Source organism: Panicum virgatum, chromosome 9K (genome assembly GCF_016808335.1).
Source record: "Panicum virgatum strain AP13 chromosome 9K, P.virgatum_v5, whole genome shotgun sequence".
In the NCBI taxonomy this organism is placed as follows: Eukaryota; Viridiplantae; Streptophyta; class Magnoliopsida; order Poales; family Poaceae; genus Panicum; species Panicum virgatum.
In genome coordinates, this window is record NC_053144.1 from 17386221 (window position 1) to 17408257 (window position 22037).

General features: G+C 40.8%; 1 protein-coding gene across 1 annotated transcript; it reads left to right on the forward strand.

Annotated features, from left to right (window-relative positions):
• The first annotated feature begins 14923 nt into the window (after positions 1–14923).
• On the forward strand, positions 14924–20907 carry LOC120650497 (potassium transporter 21-like). The gene is made up of 10 exons (XM_039927648.1): positions 14924–15209; positions 15309–15531; positions 15636–15887; positions 15992–16042; positions 16278–16538; positions 18736–18788; positions 18910–19024; positions 19125–19379; positions 19482–20278; positions 20368–20907. The coding sequence occupies exons 1-10, from the start codon at positions 15027–15029 to the stop codon at positions 20620–20622; spliced, it is 2445 nt and encodes an 814-aa protein (XP_039783582.1). The 5' UTR covers positions 14924–15026; the 3' UTR covers positions 20623–20907.
• The last annotated feature ends 1130 nt before the right edge of the window (positions 20908–22037 follow it).

Sequence of the window (22037 nt, forward strand, 5' to 3'; positions counted from 1 at the left end):
GTGGGATAAGCATCTTGATTCGGTGTTGGAAGATTATTGTTGTAGGAAAATAATGCTTGCATGGTTCCATTATGTATGTTGTTAATTTGACGGGAAAGGTTATTAGAAATTAATTATGGCTCCCTTCCAGCAATATCACCTAAGTAGAGAAAAACTTACAAAGGTTTTGCGAATTATGATTGAAATTAAAATTAAATCGATCGATACGAGATCTAGCTTTTGCAGGAAATTTTTGAATATATAATCAAGGCCAAACTAGGTAGCTACCTTGTATATAGTTTCATAGTTTGACTTCATTTCTATGCTCACATCATGTGGTATGACACACCCCCGCTTCTAAATTTCCTGGCTGACAATAGAATTTGACTTGAGATCTAGACGGATGAGCTGGCGTCCACCATGTGTGTGAGTCCATATCTTGATCTTTCTTCCTTCCATTGTCAAAGCGCAGTACGTGTTAATTTACGAATACTCTAATAGTGTTGAATTGTTAAAAAGTGTAGAAACTGCATCCATCTTCTTGCTCATGCATTTGACTTTGGCTTGTGACATGTGTACGGATATGTACATGTATATCATGGTTTCTTTTTTTTCTTATTGCTCCTATGTATGGCCTTATCTCAACGATAGATAACAACTGAGATCGCATTACTGATAAGACAGATGGGCTATTTGTGCTGACATATTATTATCAGCAGCCACTGCAAGTTAAAAAAAGATGGAGACAAGTAAACAAGTAACGTGGACAGGTACATGCCGTTTTGAAGCTATATACCGCCTGTGGACGCATATTGGGTTTAAGATTTCGTGCAAGCAAACAGTTTGGGGGAAAAACCTAAATTATGCTAGATTTCCACTTCGACACATTTTATTGAAGCCATTCTATAATATTGCTCCAGTTAACTTTCTTGAGAAGATGGATCGTTCTCATCTCATTTTGCTTGTCTATTATGGGGATCTATTATCTTATTATTTGACCAACAAACGGAGCCTCCATATTCGCTCTCAAAGCCTAAAAATTTCCACATTAATCGGAGAAAATAAAAAATCTAAATTACCCACCACTGCCATTATAATAAAATTAGTCAAAAATACCCCTTATATTATTAGCCAAGCTCACCGCAACCAATGTACGTAACGTACGGCACATGAATATGTTAATCACAGATATCTAAATAATAGAATCTATACGAGGAAAACAGGTTGATGTCATCATCATGTTTTCATAAATGATATAGATTTACTTTTAAAAAAAATCTAAACAGAACTCATACGAGGAGAACATGTTGACTTCATAAAACCGATCTGTAAGACTTGCTGCCAGAGTTCCACAACGTGGCTCGCCTCTGCGCAAATGTAACCTTATATAATATCTAGCCGCGCAAATGCGCGGGTAGCCCACCTAGCTAATTAGTAGAATGGATTTATCTCATATAGCTTATTTCAACATTTCGAATGAATATAATAATCATGGGAACATATCAGGTACAAACCAACCTCTCCGTACAAACCATGCAAACTTGAACCTCTCCCAAGAATCAGACGGTATATTATGAATGTGATCTGATCTATGCTAATAACGAACAGCTTCTGGGTATAATCACTGATTCGATTCTTGGTCACATGTGCACCCTACGTATTTCCAAATCTCTTCACATCAAATGGTTTAAATACTAATATCCGTATTTCTTATCGGAAGTTGGATGACTAGAGCTACCGCAGCACAAAGGAATTAGGAATGTAATCGAATTTCGTGGCATTTTTAAGAGAACCAGGAAGGGAGCATGTGTATGGCAGAGATTGTATGACCTCATGATCCATGTACGTCAGTCATCTTTAGGAGTTTGAAATGCTAACTACATGCGTTAGGTGTGGTCGCACATTACGTCTCGGGCAAGGTGCGTACGGACAAGAGCATGCCTCCATTTTATTTTATTTTTAATCTTGCAACCACGTCCGTACTGACCGTACTAACAACTACCCTTGTACCCCCTGTCCGTTGGTCAGATGTGTCCAGGTGCATCATGCCATTAATATATATGATCCACCGATCGATATGGAGCTCTCGTTGTTGTATTGTCTTTCCTTACTTTTCTTGCCAGGATCCATGACTTTTTGTTTCGTCCTGGTGTCATGCATGGTGTGTGCGGCTGGATGGGTATAGTTAATTTTAATACGTAATCTCATGATGGTAGAATTATATTGCTCTACCAATGACACGTGATCTTGCTGATTCTTGCTGTCATCCCCAGCTCCTCATGTTTTTTTTCTTCTTTTTCCTGGGAGCAGGTGATGACTATTAATTAGGTGACAATGCAATACGTGTGTGCTTTTGGAGTTATGTGCATGTTGCGTGTAGTGCATTGGAAAGTCGGATCTTCCCATAAGTTTGCCTTGGTATGGAGATAGTATACTTCAATCGGGGGGGGGGGGGGGGGGGGGGGTCTGATTTACGGTCGCCCGTGACTTGGGTTCTGTACGGTCCATTTTAAGACCAAAGTTAATATTTCCTTTTTTGGCAACTTTTTGTCGTTTTTAGAAAAAAAAATTGTATAGAAATTCTTAAAAAGGAAAAAAAAATGTTGAGAAAAAAAATTGAAAGAGAAGTTTTGAGAAATTTTTTTGAAAAAAACCTTTTTCATCCAAACAAAAAAAGCTCAGGTAAAAAAACTTTTGCATCCAAAAAATCCAAAAAAAGCTGGGGCAAAAAAAATTTTGTAAAAAAATTTGCATCAAAAAAAAGAAGACATACCTGGGCAGCTCGCCACCGTCCCGCCGCGCCGCCTCCCACCGGCGAGCCGCGCCTCCCCGTTCCCGCCTCCGGCCTGCCGCCGCCTCCTCCCTGCGGCTAGCTCCGCCGCGCCGCAGGCCCGCCGCGCCGCGCCTCCTTGCCGCCTGTAAGGAACATGGCCCCATTTAGACCATTGTTTGTGATTTTAGTGATTGAGTGACAATATAATTAATGGGACTAATGAGTTTGTGAGATCACACTTGTAGGCGTTATTAGGTCCCATGGATATGAGTCAACATGTCTAATTCATCGTCGAGATGCAATGTCCAATCCATCGTCAAGACGCCATGTCCAATCCACCATCAAGATGACAAGTCAAATCCATCGTAGAGGTATCAAAGTATAGTGAAAAATCCAGAGATAGAAGATATTTAAAGTATCCAAAAGATCGCCACGACATATTGGACGAGAAGTTGCAGATTCAGTTGCACCGGTTAAACTGATGGCCCCACCATCGGTGCATCCGATGGTTATCGGAAGATCCGACGCCCTATGCATCGGCGCAATTTGGTGTGCCAACTGAGCCAAGTGAGGAAATCTCGGTGGCACCGGTTGAACCGACGAGGTCAAGACGAGCATCGGTACATTCAACGTACTATGTTCCAGAGACGATGTAAAATGCGGAGGAGCTACGCCTTCAACACCGGTTGAACCGGCGGTGCATCGGAGCATCCCATCGGTGCAATGACGTCAGCTGAAGAAGGAGGTCCAACGGCTACCTCAGATGCTGTGAGTGACCGGTTTAACCGATACCCAGTCATCGGTTAAACCGATGGTTCCGCAGACAGTACGTCAGAAGCTCAACGGCTACTTCAGGTCTGAGAGTGACCGGATGAACCGACGCCACTGTTGACGCTCCTTAGCGCCCCAATTTATGTACCGCAAGCGCACAGATCGTGGTAGCTTTTCTCTTAGAGTACTCTCCTAAGGTTTATCAATCCGTGGATCGACAAAGAACTACCTAAGGTTTTCCATCTAATCTAACAGATCTATCCTAACATGAAGCATGAATTGCACATATAGAGTAAACCTTTAATAGATATGAGTGATGTACAAAGGTTGATCTCATCCATGAACATCGGTAAGGATAAAGCATGACCGAAGGTATGACTAAGTCTATCACACGCATTCTAGTTGTAGTTCTAGCTAAACGAGTAAGCACAACATGCATCTCATCCAAAGCCTCTTTAAATCGCGACCTCTAAATTGACTCTCGAAACCCCAAATCTTACACAGGCCACACCCTGTCACGGCGCTCCCTATCGGTAGAGTAGTTTCAGAGCACGAAGATGTGTCGAACCCCTTTGGTATGTCCGGCATGAACCCTTAGCCACCACGGCTACAAGAACACCCTAAGTGACCTATCTTAAGAATAGATCTAAGAACAAGTGCACCAAAGAAAGAACGAAATCAATAAAAGAGGTACTCCCAAGCGTCAACCCAGGAGATACTTAATCGCTAAATAGATCGGATGACATGAAGACATTATTCACATAATAGATTCATTTGGATCGTCACCACCGAGTACATACCATCGATGACTCCAACTAGCTCATGAACTCCACCATGACACAACCACGCAGGGAGGCCATGGCGGTTAGGGACGGCCTAAGCCATACATAACAAGTCCAGGAGCTTTGCTTATAAAGAAATCAGTGTTGCCCCTCAATGTCCTCTCTGCACTTAGTCATACATAACAAGACATATTGCTCTCTCAAGTATTTAGCATTTAAGTTCATGTTGTGACCGGCTACTTTTTCATTATGGAAGATAGACTAGCAATTAAAGAACAAGTCACAATAATAAATAAATGCAATGCTCTCAAACTTAAGCGAACTTCAAACCTTTACCTTGTTTCATCGTGAAGAGTTTTCAAAAGAATGCATATCAAACATAAGTGAGGTTCTCTTGCAAAAGATCATAGAAACACTCATCTCATCAAGTCGCTCAAGCCTACATTAGATTGTCTTCAACCTATTCTACTCATATATAAAAGTGGATGGCTTATGCGGAGCTTGGTAGGTAAAAACAATCCTAGCAAAACATTATACTTGAAATATTATCAAACTAAGAGAGTGATCTAATGGAATTACCGAGACTAGTCAAAAAGGCCATTGGAAAATAATGTTGGAGAGGGAGAAAGATGAAACACACACATTTAGATAGGTGGACATGTGCAAGTGGCAAATGGATGATCCCGAGACACAAATAAAGTTCTCGTTATCGGATTGCACATGGTTAGAAGATTTGAGTATGGAATAGTTCTTCAAAGTAATTTGGAAAATTAATGAAGCCAAAAAGAACTAAGGAGCATTTTATTCTTCTCTTTTTTTCTTTCATTTTTCTTTTATTTTCTCCTTTTTTTATTTTTTCTTTCTTTTTGCTCCTTAGAACTTTTGATAACATAGAATACTTACGCAGCCATCCCCCCATGCTTGAACGAATGCTCGTCCTCGAGTATGAATAGTGGGAGAACCAACTAGCTAGGGTAAGTATCTCAAATTCACCTTCTTCTTCGCAGAACCGCTTGAATCTCCGGGGAGCCTTGTCTCCCAAAACTTTTCTTTATATGGTGCCCTTGATTCTTTTGATTCCGTCGAAATGACAATCCATACTCAAATTGGGTTGTGGTCAAGGAGGTAACCACAAAAAGATATTTTTGGTTTAGGGTGAATATCCAGCGTGGTTTGCAAAATTCCCGAAGTAGAAACTCACAATGCATGGATAAATAGGCTAGCAAAAAGAAGGTTACACAAAAAAAACGAAATGACCAGCTTCTTAGTCTCATACCAAAGAAATCAATCTTAATCCAACTCATCAAAATATAAGTTTGCAATCTAAAGATTTCATCATGAAAGAATATGTATGTATAGGCTTTGGTAGGTAGAACTTTGCAAGAGATTCACAAATGTAGATAGAATAGGAATTAAGTTTTCAAATTAAGCAACACAAGGTGTAAGATCATCGGTAGACTTAAATCAAAGAGCAACATAGAATATGTGGGTCTAAAATTTAGTCATTTAACCTTCACAAACAAATGAGCTGGTATTTAATTATTTTAATTCCATTTAATTGAGAGCAAATGGTCAAGTCATATACAACATAGCGTAGGTAAAACAAAGAAGCAACTTTCATCATTTTTCCATAAGCAAAAGGCATTGCCAAAATGTATCAATGTGGTGAGCACAAATTATGGTGATCGCACTCTTATTGAAAACAAAAAATAAAACTAGGTTGTCCTCCTAGAAGCCATGTGATAGGTTGAGAGATATATACAAAGGTTGCATCTATGATTGAAGGCATATATGTACAAGCATTTAGAAAAAGAGAGAGTTGAGGAAGAATTACCATCCTTCTCGATGCTCGTAATGAAGTGTAGCACGGCCTCCCCCATACTTAAGTATTGTGCTAAGCATGGAAGAAGAATCATGAGCATCTTGTGGCAACCGTGATTATCTTACTCCATGAGATTTTTCTTCCTTGTCCACGAAATCCTCCCCCATGCTTAGCATGATGCTAGGCGTGAAGGAGAAGATGGACCATCTTGCAATTCTTTAAGTTCTTCCCTCATGTGTATGGATATCATCTTCAATGTGTCTTCACTTTTGTTGCCTCAATTTCCTTCAACTTCTTCTTGTACTAAGTCATGGTCCCAATAATTGCTTCATATCGTCGTCGCCTCCTTCAATTCCTCATTGTCCCATTGCTGCCTCATCTTCACAAATTTTTCTTTCAATTTCCAGAAACATAACATATACTGAAACATTGCTCCATTACGAAGTGCACGAATTTTTCTTTCAAACGAGTCCTCATTCGCCCAAAATTGATTCCGAACAAGAGAGTTATGTCCATTTCATCGCAGCGCTACAATCTGTCCCGACGAATTTTAGAACGCGCAACGTCCAATGTTCTTGCCATATCTCCTTGTACGGGTCTTCAAATTCATTGATCTTGGATGCGTTGGAACGGGAATTTCATGGATCTTCTGAATATCAACTTTTTCTTCCTTGTACGTCTCTGTCCATGTGCAAAATTTGATGAAAACAGCGGGGCTTGCTCTCGAACTTTGGAGATGTTGACGAATTTGATATCTCCTTTAATCACGAATTCATGAGAACACTTTGTCATGCCTGTAAAACAATCAAGTGCACACACTAACCCCGGAGAAACGGTCGGGAGTAGAGACAAATGCCAACAAACCAACCATCCCTAGAATCTCAACTTGTGGGAAAGCTAGTTTAGCGAAATCTGATGAGTGTACTTGTGTACAAGTGTAAATGTAGATGAAAAGAAGATATATAAACAATGACAATGTTTGCACCAAGTTCTAAACACTATGTTTACAACTAGGTTGCTTAATTTTCTATATAGCCATAAAGATATGACCGAGGTCAAAACACCATGTTCATTTCAAGGTTAAAAATTCTTCACGACGCAAGAAAGGTAAAGCGCATTGCAAAGCTTATAAATCAACCTAAAGCAACATGAGAACAAAATGGATTGTTATCTTGGTCAAAAGAGCTTAAAGATGGAGGTCCGCAAACAAGTTTAAACACCACATTTACACAAGATTGCAAAAGGTAAATACTATCATGATAAGCATTACATGGATAGGAAAGCATACATCAATAAGATTGAGGCCAAACTAGCAAAATGAGGGCATGAACAATGGAATTGATGCAAAGTGCAAATGCAAAGTTAGCAAAAACAAGTGTTAACGAGGTTGAAAGGACCTTTCGATGTTGTTCCGCAACTAGATTATTCAAAAACAATTGCTAAGAGTGACAAAAAGCCTTCGCGACACTTCATAAGAAGTGAGGCTTTTGTCAATGAAAAGGTTATTTATCGAAAAGGACCAAGCAACCGAGCTAACAAAGTTTTAGAAGTAGGTTTATGGGTTTCCTATATTTTTGGCTTAAAACAAAAATTTTGAAGAGAGAGTGTTGGGTATAGAAATTCTATCTAAGGTGGTTTTTTAAAAAACTAGAGAGAAACAAAAGTTAGATTTTTTTTGAATGAAAAATATAACCTATGGTTTTAGGATTGCTCTATGAGTGGTTTTACTAAGGGTTTTAGGATCTCAAAAGCGAGGCTAGCCAATGTTTTTAGAAAAAGTTTTTTTAATGCAACATGCAATGCAAGGGTGAGACGAACAACATGGTATGCAATGCAACACGGGGTGGGTGAATAAAATGATATGACATGATGAGGTGGTCTAAAACAAAACAAAAAGTTAGCCTAAGTTAACTAGCCACAAGTTTAGAATCAAAGGGTGGTGCAAAGCTTCATAAATCTCTCTAAAAAGACACAAAGAAAAAGACACAAAACACTAATAGGCACACAAAAAGGTCTATAAGTTTCCCAAGATCAAATAACAAAGTGCTCCCTCAATAATATTTAGAATGAACAACATGAAGTTGTGGTTTTTGTTAGAGCAATGGTACAATGTTACTTGATATTCCGATTAAAGAGTGCAATGTAGACGGTCATATTAATAAAATAAAAGATCGGGTTGCCTCCCGCAAAGCGCTTCATTTAAAGTCATAGAGCTCGACTTTCTTACCTTCAAATTGATGCGAAGCCATGGTCCTTCATGCAAGAGGTGAAGGTGTTCCATGCAGCTTGATGTCGCCTCTTGTAATCCATCGTGGTTTGCTTGCAACATCTTCATTTGTCGAAGGTACACCACTTGTGTCTTTATTTGTCAATGTTCTTGGGGTCTTTGTTTTTTTCTTCTCCTCTAAATTTAATCATGTACGCTTGATGAAAGCATTGCCCAAGCTCCTCCTCGTAGTCGTCATCGTTATCTCCTCTATCTTACTCCCATTATATTGCTCCTGCCTTGGATTTTCCCCTATATACAGAATAGAACATATACCAAAATATAGCTCTATTGAAAAGTTTATGAAATTACCTTTCTAACAAGTGGTCATTCGCTTTAAACGGAGTCCAAAGGAGAGAGAGTTATGACCGTTTTACTTTAGCGCTGCGTGCTGTCCAGAAAATTTCAGAGTGCTCGACCTTCGATGTTTTGGCCATAACTTCTTGTAGGAAATTTCGATTGACTTCATTCTTGATTCATTGGAACCGGAACTTCATGGGGCTTTTGAATATCCAAAAATATACTGCAATTTTCTTCTAAGGTCGAGCAGAATATTGATGATAACAAAGACTTCTTACGAATCAATCCGAAGATGTCGATGATCTTGATCTTGTGGTCTTCGGAGCGTCTTGTTGTGCATCCTTGGCTTCAAGGTCATCACCATTGATTCACCAGCGAGTAGCATGGCTCCAATGGTCTGTCATCATGGTTCTTGCTTTGCCTAAGGTGTCGGGATCGAAGGAGGCTCCCGTGCTTCGTGTCAATGATCAGAGATGTCTCTTTCTTTGATTGCATTCGACTAGAAGCTTCTTGAGCATCCCATGGAGAACATGGGTGGCATCATGGTTCCTCTAATCTTATTTCCTCCAGCATTTGTCAACTTCAAATCATCATATTTTGTGCACAAGGTCCTCCAAACATCTTGCGACATCGTCATCACTTTCTCCATTGTTTGTTGCTGCCTCTTCTTTATTGAATTCCTTGATCATCCTGCACATAACATGTACCAAAATTCTACTCCATGGAAAGCCTTATAAAATTACCTTTTCAACGAGTAGTCATTGATCCCAAACGGACTCCGGATGAAGAAGTTATGGTCGTTTTACTCCGGCACTACGCTCTGTCCCGAGACATTTTAGAACGCGCAGCGTTGAAAGATTTTACCATAACTCTTCACACCGATCTCCAAAATTCACGATTCTTGATGCGTTGGAAAGAAGACTTGATGGAGCTTTACAATATACAATTTTCTCTCATGGTACTTCTCTGATCATGGACGAAAATCTCATCACAACAGCAGCACTTTGGAGATGATGATGATCCGATCGCACGATTTTCTTTTTGAGCATACTTCACATCTATTGCTTGAACAAACAAATCTCCAAGAAACATTAGTCTTCAAAATTAATTGACACGGTGGCATACCTTATTTATCATCTTTTGCTTTGGGGAGTGGGGACTCGATAGCGGATGCTGGGCCACTAACAAAAGTTAGCACCTACCACTAAAGAGCGAATCTTGATGTTGTTGTCGTCATGTCGATGTGGACGTTGTCGATGTTCCATGTCGAGGCTCCTCGATCATCTTGTTGCCAATTGTTGAAATTTGTTGAAGTGGATTATGGATTTCTCGAAGTCCAAGTTTGGTGTCTTGATTTTTCCACCTGCTTTCAAGGACACAAACAAGAAAACAAGGGTATATGCAATAATAAAAATTAGGGTTAGTTCAAAAAACTAGATAGATCGCCCTAGGGTTCGAGTTGCCGATCCCCGGTAATGGCGCCAGAAAAGCTTGTTGACGCTCCTTAGCGCCCCAATTTATGTACCGGAAGCGCACGGATCGTGGTAGCTTTTTCCTTAGAGTACTCCCCCAAGGTTTATCAATCCGTGGATCGACAAAGAACTACCTAAGGTTTTCCATCTAATCTAACAGATCTATCCTAACATGAAGCATGAATTGCACATATAGAGTAAATCTTTAATAGATATGAGTGATGTACAAAGGTTGATCTCATCCATGAACATCGGTAAGGATAAAGCATGACCGAAGGTATGACTAAGCCTATCACACGCATTCTAGTTGTAGTTCTAGCTAAACGAGTAAGCACAACATGCATCTCATCCAAAGCCTCTTTAAATCGCGACCTCTAAGTTGACCCTCGAAACCCCAAATCTTACACAGGCCACGCCCTATCACGGTGCTCCCTATCGGTAGAGTAGTTTCAGAGCACGAAGATGTGTCGAACCCCTTTGGTATGTCCGGCATGAACCCTTAGCCACCACGGCTACAAGAACACCCTAAGTGACCTATCTTAAGAATAGATCTAAGAACAAGTGCACCAAAGAAAGAACGAAATCAACAAAAGAGGTACTCCCAAGCGTCAACCCAGGAGATACTTAATCGCTAAATAGATCGGATGACATGAAGACATTATTCACATAATAGATTCGTTTGGATCGTCACCACCGAGTACATACCATCGACGACTCCAACTAGCTCATGAACTCCACCATGACACAACCACGCAGGGAGGCCATGACGGCTAGGGACGGCCTAAGCCATACATAACAAGTCCAGGATCAAGGTGATCGTGATTGTGTTCATGGAAGAGACTTGATTGCCGGAAAGCGATACTCTTTGTGAGTGCTTCAACAACGTGGATGTAGGGGCGCCTTTGTGGCAATCCAAACCACGAGATAAATTCTCGTGTCGAGAGTTTGCTTTCTCTCATTCCTTCTCTTTAAGCTTCCGCATTTCATATTGCAACTTGTGTGCATTTACTTTCATAGAGTAGTATCTTGATAGGATTGGCTATATGTTGCTAAACTCTTTTGGGATGAGAGTTTCACACCAAAAGAACCGTAGTTGCACATCTAGATAGCTTGTTTTTAGTTTAAGTTTTGTGCAAACTAGTTGGAGCCATAGGTTAAAATTTTTAGAGTGCCTAATTCACTCCCTCCCCCTGTTAGGCTAGAGCACCCGATCACTTTCACCGCCGGCGAGCGGCGCCTCCCCGCTCCCGCTCGCAGCCTGCCGCGCCTCCCTGCCGCCGGCGAGCGGTGCCTCCCCACTCCCGCCGCGCCTCGCAGCCCGCCGACAAGCGGCGCCTCCTCGCTCCGGCCCGCAGCCCGCCGCGCCGCTCATGGAGCAGAAAGGGATGGGGGGAAGGAAAAAAAGGAAGAAGGGGAAAAAAGTTAGGAAGGACGGGGGTTGGTGTGGCGTTTGGCGAGCGTGGGGGCTTCGACTGTAAGTTAACCTACGGTCACCCGTAGAAACAATATTAGGCTTCAATTGTTTTAGCTTTCTGAATTCTAATGGCTGCTTTCTGTTATCATAAAAAAAAGGGTCTGCTTTCTGAATTCTTGTTCATGCATGCCAGGATCAAAGGAACAGTACTTACTTGAACACTCACCGTCTTCCACAAAACCAGTAAATCACAGTAGGTTATAGGTCTCTGATAGACTAGGCAATAATAATTGATCGAATCTTAATTTAGGTACTTATAATTTTTTTCTTCCTCTTTTTGCCATGCTGGAATACATAGCTTTATTGTGGACATCTTTTAATATCTATTATCTTATTATTTGGCCAACAAACGGAGTCACCACGTTCACTCTCAAGGCCTAGAAATTTTCACGTTAATCGAAGAAAATAAGAGAAATTAAAATTACCCACCACTGCCATTATGATAAAAATCGACCTAAATACCCCTGTGTCTGACTAAATATAGCCCACCACGCCATTATAAAGAAACTAATCTAATCACTGTCATTATGATAAAATCGACCTAAAATACCCATATGTCTAACAAAATATAGCCCACCACGCCATTATAAAGAAATTAATCCAATATTTAACATAGTAATGAGACTCCAAACAACTAGCGTTGGGTAAGTTAGAAGATTTTTAAAAATTACGATCATGATTTTTAATTTATTTTTTCTACGGGCATAAACATTGATAAAAAATTCTGGACAAGCTTCAGAAAAATATTTGCACACCATAACACCACGCTGGAAAAAGTAGAAAAGTTGTAGCCTCACAGTGTACTGAGATATCTTATTATTTGGCCAACAAACGGAGCCTCCACGTTCGATCTCAAGGCCTAAAAATTCCTACGTTAATTGGAGAAAATAAGAGAAATTGAAATTACCCACCACTGCCATTACGATAAAAATCGGCCCAAAATACCACTGTGTTTGACTAAATATAGCCCATAATGCTATTATAAAGGAACTAATCCAATATGTAACATAGTAATGAGACTCCAAACAACTAGCGTTGGGTAAGTTAGGAGATTCTTAAAAATTACTATCATAATTTTTAATTCATTTTTTTATTGGCATAAACAATGATAAAAAAAATTCCGGACAAGCTTCAGAAAAATATTTGCACACCACAGCACCATGCAGGAAAAAATAGAAAAGTTGTAACCTCACAGTTTACCAAGAAATACTATCATTTTAGTTGAATAATTGTAATATTATTTTTAGCATACAATCGAAATACGTACAGACAAAGTTAATATGCGTTCTATTTACTAATATTTCAGTCAAAAGTCATGTTGAAACTAATAAATAGCAATGAAAAACCAGAAACAACCTTATGTCAACCATTGTTTATCTCACTATCTTAGTCAAATCAGTTGTAGCATATTTGAATTGATTAAATGAGTACCCAAGGCTAAGAGAGGAACAAAATAAGTGCACTAAATTCATATTCCATTCGAAACGATAAGGGGGATGAGAAAAAATAAGAAAAAAGGAATAGGAAAATGAGAAAAAGGAAAAGGCCATAAGCCAGAGCGTGGATATGGAGTGGACGACGTGGAGGAGTGGAGTGTGAAATGTGGAATTATTGGAATAGGAGCAACAACGAAGAAATGAATGGTTGGGGGTGAATAGAATTTACACGCTCTATTGATTCTACGAATTAAGTTGGGAATGAGAGAGTAAACCTCACCTTTTTTGTCCCTCCCCTTGAGCAACCAAAATAACAGCAAACAAAAAGCAGCAGCACCAACAGGTGAGTACCAGAAAGACGCTAAGAAGCTGCCGCAAATCATTGACTTAGAACCCAAATTAAATAAATAAAAACATTACGCTACAACATTAACTATAACACATAAACCTAAAAAAATGCTCAAAAAATTTCTTATGTCAAAAATAATACTACCTCCAAATGAATAATAATCTGTTTGCCATTGACGCGATACTTAAAACACAACTTTAAGTACTATTAAAAAATTTACACTTTAGTGAAACTAAATATTTTTTAATTAACATATACAACAACAAACTTAGAACTATCTCAAAATAGTATCCAATTCAAACCTAGAAGGAGTATGAAAATAAAATCAATTTATTGATTCTCAAAATAGGTTTAATAGATCTTGATTTTTGTTAACAAAAAATTGCTTTAGGAAAGCCGATTAAAAAAGAGTAACCTTAAATATACTTGCACCTAGCCACACAAATAATAAATATAAATAATTAAATAATTTAAAATGTAACATTAGAGATGGTAACATCTAACCGCGCAAATGCGCGGGTGGCCTTCCTAGTTCCCAATAAACACACATTTTTTTTAGAAAATTGATAAAGATCTGACTTTTGCATCATCCAATGCATACGGCCATTGTCGATTATTACATCATCATAGCAAAAGCATGTTCCCAATAAACACCCACATGGAGTTGCACATCCTACATCGATCACATACTTGGGGGCTTGGTCTTTCGTACACAAATTCGCAATTTCGTCTATGTATGAGACCTAACTAACGCATCTCATGCCTTTGGACGACAGTGTGTGGGAGCGTGTAGCAGATACTACGTAGCTGTGTTTGACACACAACGATGGCATCCAAGAGGGTGACTGCTCATTCCAAAGTCAGAAGAGAGCTTAGCTTGCTAGGGATGTAGAGTACGTCTCAAGAAGAGAAGTTGATCGAGAGCTATTAATTAGCTATACGAGTGGTAGCATGCATAATTAAAACTGAATGTAATATACTATATAAGCCTGTCATTATATTCATGTCTCTGAGTCTCTCCTCGGTCATTCGTAATGCATGATCAACTAGATATTCAGACACACCAAATCAGTTCTGACTTTGTGACCGGCCGGTGCAAACCGAAGCCAAGCTGGCGATTTTGTCGGCCTGTCGCTGCCAGCCCGAGGTACTAGCCCTGCCGAGCCTGCGCCATATAAGGCGTTGCGTCCTTTAAAATTCCATCTCTATCACAGAGTCAAATCTCGATCACAACCAGTTGCTGCGCCGCGCGCCCCTCCAAGTAAACGATCGATCGCAGCGCAAGCGACTCATTTGCTGCCCAACCTGACGTAGATCGACTAATCAAGTTCTCGAATAGTAACTTGCCGTCAAGTAATGGAGCAAGCTGCAGTTTTTAAACCCCGGAAACCACGTGGAGGCGGCGCCGAATCATCGATGGACCATGCCGCCACGCACACCAGCGCCTATAAAACAGGCGGTGATCAGCCATGAACATTGAACACAGGACTACAGCAGGCTGCTACATGTAGAGAACAGGCAAGATAGAGTGGTGCAGAATTAAGGAGGAAAGAACATTATTAATTGCAGGGGGGCAGTCGCTCCTGAATAATAATCGTTGTGATGGTTCTCGCCGGCGAGAGGGACGACGACGACGGCCGCCGGCTGGAGGTCGTCGCCGACGTCGAGAGCGGCGGCCTCGACGTGGCGTCGCTGCCGTCCTCCGCCGTCGACCGGCAGGACTCGCTGTTCCGGGAGGCGGTGAGGGGCGATCACCACGTCGGCGCAGCAGGCCACTCCGAGCAGGTTCGTTCGTCTGACCAAGTTCGTCCAACCACACGCAGCCGAATAGAATGGTAGTAGCAGCTTGACACGTTGCTTTCTGTTACCCATTGCACCCTGCAGGATAGCTGGTGGAGGACGCTGCGGCTGGCGTTCCAGTGCGTGGGCATCCTGTACGGCGACGTCGGGACGTCGCCCTTGTACGTCTACTCGGCCACCTTCGACCACGGCGTCGGGCACCCTGACGACGTCCTCGGCGTGCTCTCCCTCATCATCTACAGCTTCGTGCTCTTCACCGTCATCAAGATCGTCTTCGTCGCCCTCCACGCCAACGACAACGGGGATGGTCAGTGCTTCGATCGTTCGACGCCCATTAGTTCTTCCCCAGGCCGATAAAAAAAATGGATAGCAAATACATAACGAGATTGGTTGTTCGTTGTTCCACAACAGGAGGAACATTTGCACTCTACTCTTTGATATCGAGGTACGCCAAGGTCAGCCTGATCCCCAACCATCAGTCCGAGGACGAACTGGTCTCCGGTTACAGCAAACATGGGAAGCCGTCGGCCACACTGAGGAGAGCTAATTGGCTGAAGAATTTGCTTGAGACAAGCAAGTCAGCAAAAATTTCGCTCTTCCTCCTGACCATCCTCGCCATTGCGATGGTCATCAGCGACGCTGTTCTAACCCCTCCTATTTCAGGTATACTTCATCGCCAGTTTTTTCTTCTTTGATCACAATCAAAATCTTTGGAGGTGTTAACAATGCGTGAACTGATCCTTGCTTGTCCTCAAAAAATGTTTCAGTACTGTCAGCTGTAGGTGGGTTGAGGGAAAAGGTGCCTGGTTTGACAACAGGTAATAAGAAGAAAACATGTAGCATGTTTATGCCTCAGAACATTTTCTTTTCTGAAAGAAATGGGTAGAGGTCATCATCCTATCTTTTTCTGAATTTTGCTATCCCTGAAGATCATGACTTAAGCTTAGAAGGCATTAACTGCAGCTAGCTAGTCAGTTAAAAAATACTGACTTGGTCAATGCTAGCTATATGATCAACTAATGCAAAACGTTTTTTTTTCTTAATTTCACACAGATCAAATAGTATGGATCACCGTGGCAATTTTGGTAGTTCTGTTCGCCATCCAGCGCTTCGGAACCGACAAAGTTGGCTACTCGTTCGCACCAATCATCCTGCTGTGGCTGCTTCTGATTGGAGGAGTCGGGCTATATAACCTGATCAAATATGATGTCGGCGTCTTGAGGTCCTTCAACCCGAAATACATCATTGACTATTTCAGGAGAAACAAGAAGGAAGGATGGGTCTCGCTTGGTGACATCCTCCTTGTTTTCACAGGTTGGCACGAATAGCTTTGACATAATTAACCGAGCAAGCCAGATCACTCAGAATATTTTGAATACCTAATCTATTATTATATTATTTGGCCAACAAACGAAGCCTCCACATTCGCTCTCAAGATCTAGAAATTTCCACGTTAATCGAAAAATAAGATAAATTAAAATTACCCACCACTGCCATTATGATAAAATCGACCCAAAATACCCCCGTGTCTAACTAAATATAGCCCCACCACGCCATTATAAAGAAATTAATCTAACCACTATCATTATGATAAAAATTGACCCAAAATACTCTTGTGTCTAACTAAATATAGCCTGCCACGCCATTATAAAGAAACTAATCTAATATTTAACATAGTAATGAGATTCCAAATAACTAGCGTTGGGTAAGCTAGGAGATTCTTAAAAATTATGATCATGATTTTTAATTTATTTTTTCTATGGGCATAAACATTGATAAAAAAATTCCAGACAAGCTTCAAAAAAATATTTGCAAACCATATCACCACGCTGGAAAAAGTAGAAAAGTTGTAACCTCATAGTGTACTGAGATATCTTATTATTTAGCCAACAAAAAGAGCCTCCACGTTTGATCTCAAGGCCTAAAAAATTCCACGTTAATCGAAGAAAATAAAATAAAATAAAATTACCCATCACTGCCATTATGATAAAAATCGGCCCAAAATACCACTTTGTTTGACTAAATATAGCCCAACATGCCATTATAAAGAAACTAATCCAATTAATGACATACTGCCATTATGATAAAAATCGGCCCAAAATACCATTGTGTCTAACTAAATATAGCCTACCATGCCATTATAAAGGAACTAATCCAATATGTAACATAGTAACGAGACTCCAAACGACTAGCATTGAGTAAGCTAGGAGATTCTTAAAAATTACTATTATAATTTTTAATTCCTTTTTTCTACAGGCATAAACATTGATAAATAAAATTCCGAACAAGCTTCAGAAAAATATTTGCACCCCACAGCACCACATTGGAAAAAGTGGAAAAGTTGTAGCCTCACAGTTTACCGATAAATACTATTGTTTTAGTTGAATAATTGTAATATTATTTTTAGCATACAATCAAAACATATACTGACAAAGTTAATATGTGTTCTATTTACAAACATTTGAGTCAAAAGTCATGTTGAGACTAATAAATGGTGCTGAAAAAATCAGAAACAACCTTATGTCAACCATTATTGATCTCACTATCTTAGTCAAATCAGTTGCAGCATATTTAAATTGATTAAATAAGTACCTAAGGCTAAGAGATGAACAAAATAGGTGCACTAAAACCATATTCCATTGAAAACGATAAGGGGATGAGAAAAAATAAGAAAAAAGAAAAATGAGAAAAAGGAAAGGCCATAAGCTAGCGCAGATACGGAGTGGACGGCGCGGAGGAGTGGAGTGTGGAGTGTGGAAGAACTATTATTGGATTAGGGGCTACAACAAAGAAATGAATGGTTGGAGGTGAATAGGATTCACACGCTCTATCGATTCTATAAATTAAGCTAGGAATGAGAGAGTAAACATCTTCTTTTTGTCTCTCCCCTTGATCAACCAAGATAACAGCAAACAAGAAACAGCAATACTAGTAGGTGAGTACGAGGAAGACGCCAAGAAGCTACCACAAATCATTGACTTAGAATCCAAATTAAATAAATAAAACATTACACTACAACATTAACTAACTGTAACACATAAACTTAAAAAAATGCTCAAAAAATTTCTTATGTCAAAAATAATACTAACTCCAAATGAATAATAATCTGTTTGCCATTGACGTGATCCTCAAAACACAACTTTGAGTACTATTAAAAAATTTACACTTTAGTGAAACTAAATATTTTTTAATCAACGTATACAACAACAAACTTAGAACTATCTCAAAATGGTATCCAATTCAAACCTAGAAGGAGTATGAAAATAAAATCAAATTATTGATCCTCAAAATAACTTTAATAGATCTTGATTTTTGTCAACAAAAAATTGCTTTATGAAAGCCGATAAAAAGGGCAACTTTAAATATACTTACACCTAGCCGCACAAATAATAAATATAAATAATTAAATAATTTAAAATGTAACATTAGAGATAGTAACATCTAGCCGCGCATAGCCTTCCTAGTTAGCTAGTATTAGGGAAGATCTTCATTTCTTATTTACTGTTTACAGGAACAGAAGCTCTATTTGCTAATCTCGGATACTTCAGCATTAGATCCATTCAGGTATGCGGTAGACAAGCAACATGTCATCGTTGTGTCTTAGTACTACTTAATTTTCAATTAAGTTAGTAGGCATGTATTATCATCGTACTGAGCAAAATTACTTTTGGAACTTAATTTTCAGTTAAGCTTTAGCTTTGGGTTACTGCCGTCCGTATTGCTAACTTACATCGGGCAAGCAGCATACTTAAGGAAGCATCCAGAACATTTTGATGATATTTTCTATAGATCAGTTCCAAGTAAGCACATATTTTGAATAACACGCATCTTTCATTCCATTATGAACATCTGTTCTGAAAATTAATGAGTTGTATGTGCTCTTCGTTGCTGTCAATTCAGGCACTCTGTTTTGGCCGACATTTATCTTGGCGATCGCGGCATCCATCATAGGAAGCCAAGCAATGATCTCGTGTGCCTTCGCAACGGTTTCGCATCTACAAACACTCAGTTGCTTCCCGAGGGTCAAGATACTGCACACGTCGAGGCGATTTCACGGGCAACTGTATGTTCCTGAAGTCAACTTGCTGCTGTGCGTAGCTGCTTGTCTCGTAACTGTCAGTTTCAAGACAACGACCATCATCGGAAAAGCTCATGGTAAGAACAGTGTGGTACAAACATTACCAAAACACTTACTACTGTATTATAAAAGCATCATCTCTAACCGTGTCCATGCGTCTTCGTGATCGACGCGAGCAGAAATCTGTGTCATCCTTGTGATGATCATCACGACGCTGCTGATGACGATCGTGATGCTCTTGGTCTGGAAAATCAGTATCTGGTGGATCGCGCTCTTCTTCGTCGTCTACATTCCGATAGAGTCCGTCTACCTATCGTCAGTGTTGTACAAGTTCACCCATGGACCGTACGTCCCGGTGGCCATGTCGGCAGTGTTGATGGTGGTGATGATTGTTTGGCACTATGTCCACGCCAAACGGTACAAATATGAGCTGAAGCACACACTGTCCCCTACAAGGGCTAAAGAACTGCTCGAGCAGCATGATCTGAAGAGGGTCTCTGGAGTTGGGCTGTTCTACACTGAGCTGGTGCAAGGCATCCCACCCATCTTCCCTCACCTCATCGAGAAGATCCCCACCATTCACTCGGTCCTTGTCTTCGTCTCCATCAAGCACTTGCACGTTCCCCATGTCGATGCCTCAGAGCGCTTCCTCTTCCGGCAAGTAGAGCCCAGGGAGTACAAGGTGTTCCGATGCGTGGCACGGTATGGGTACCGGGACTCCCTTGATCAGGAGGCAGAAGGCTTTGTCCATGCGCTTGTCGAGTCTCTCCAGTACTACATACGAGACGTCAACCTCTACTCTGCAGATGAGGTGCAGAGTATGAGCTACCCAATCTCTCGCGACCAGAGCTTATCTCGGGAGAAGCCTTCTGGACGGCATGCCATCTATGCTGAGGAGATGATCACGCCAATCCAATCCTTCTCCGAGCTGACAACACTGTCAAATGGTCTGAGCAACCGCCTTCCACAGATTCAGGTAGCTGATTAATTTAGCTGAGTTTTTTTTGTGTGTGTTTTATACTTTTATTTTAGTACATTGTAAAACTGATGGGAGTTGATGAGCAGGCATCAAAGATGAACATCGTTGAGTTAGCGAGGATTGAGGAGGAACAGAAGTTCATCCAGAGAGAAACAGAGAAAGGTGTGGTGTACATCCTCGGGGAGACTGAGGTGGTGGCAAGGCCTCAGTCCTCGCTCCTTAAGAAGATCGTCGTGAACTACGTATACTCCTTTTTAAGGAAGAACTTCATGCAGGGAGAGAAGATGCTATCGATTCCCCATGGCAAGCTACTGAAAGTCGGAATCTCATACGAAATTTAGGCGAACACCTTTCCGGTTTGATGGTTTAGTTGTGTATGCCAATCGCCAAACTGTCAAAAGGTTGGGAAAGAAGCAGCCACTGGCACAGCAGCTGGGATCTGCGTATATATACTTGTTCATGCAGGGATGATCTGTAAGATAGTGGTACGGTCGTGTAACGTGTAGAAGAGTCAACATGATGCAATGATGCTACAGATGGACCATTTTGGTTCACGTGTGACTAGCACTGGTGTGCTCTAAAAAACTGAATATTTTCAATGCATCACATACTACGTTTTATCTGTACTTTCTGTGTACATATTTGGGAGTGGTTCTCTTCTATTTGTACCATGCCATTTTTGTAATGAAGTCCTCGTTTAGTTGCGGGTGTAAAGTTTTTGAAATAAATTTTTTAAACATTTGAAGTACTAAATAGTAAATACAGACTAATCACAAAATTAATTACAATATGTAAACTACGAGACGAATTTAATGAGCCTAATTAATCCGTCATTAGCGCATGGTTACTGTAGCAATTTAGTGTCTAATCATGACCTAATTAGGCTCATTAGATTCGTCTCGTAATTTACAAGCAAACTATGCAAATAATTATTTATTTCGTCTAGATTTAATACTTCATACATGTAAAATTCTCATTCGATGTGATATATTTGGAATTTGAATTTTGCAACTAAACAAGGCCGAAGTCTAAATTGGGCACAAACTGAAATCCGGGTGGGCTGCAGAATCAGGCCCACAAATGCACTGGGTTGTTTTGGATGTGCATTGTATTGGGCTTTTGGCTGTGCCCTGGCTGTCAAAGTCCAGTTCATGCATGAATTTGTGTTTGGCCTGCCTTCTCCAACTCGGGCTGGTCGTGCTGCCTCTAGTAGCCGGCAAACAAAAGAGTTGCGTCTCGTTCCCCTGCTACAGGCGACTTCCAGACGATTCTCGCTCCCACCGCCGGATTCGCTGGCTCTCCTCGCCGCCGGTGGTCTCTGTGTCGCCGGTGAGCTTGGAGAGCCAGCGATCCGGTGGGTGGTGTACATATCCCCTCCTATTAGAGTACATCTAGCTAGGTTAGGGTTAGGGTCCTTCGCTTTGATGATGGCGACATGAAGGCAAGTTCACCCCGGTGGCCTGGGGTTCAGGCGACCGGTGCTTTTGTCCCTCCAGAGCATCTTCGGCGACTGCGGCATTGGTGGCGGGTCTTTTGGAGATTTAGCTGTGAGGTATGTCTATTCCTACCTTGAGAAATCGGGTTGCAGTCTGATTCCCACCTGTTTTGGTGGTTTATCTTCCCTTCGGGTTTACCCGTCGTCTGGTGATTCGGGGTCGCCTGCGAACCTTGAGGCGGCTAACCCCATGTCTCCCGACGATGTGATGGCCACTAGCCATCTTCCTCAGCCAGAGCGTTCAACGATTCCAGTGCACAT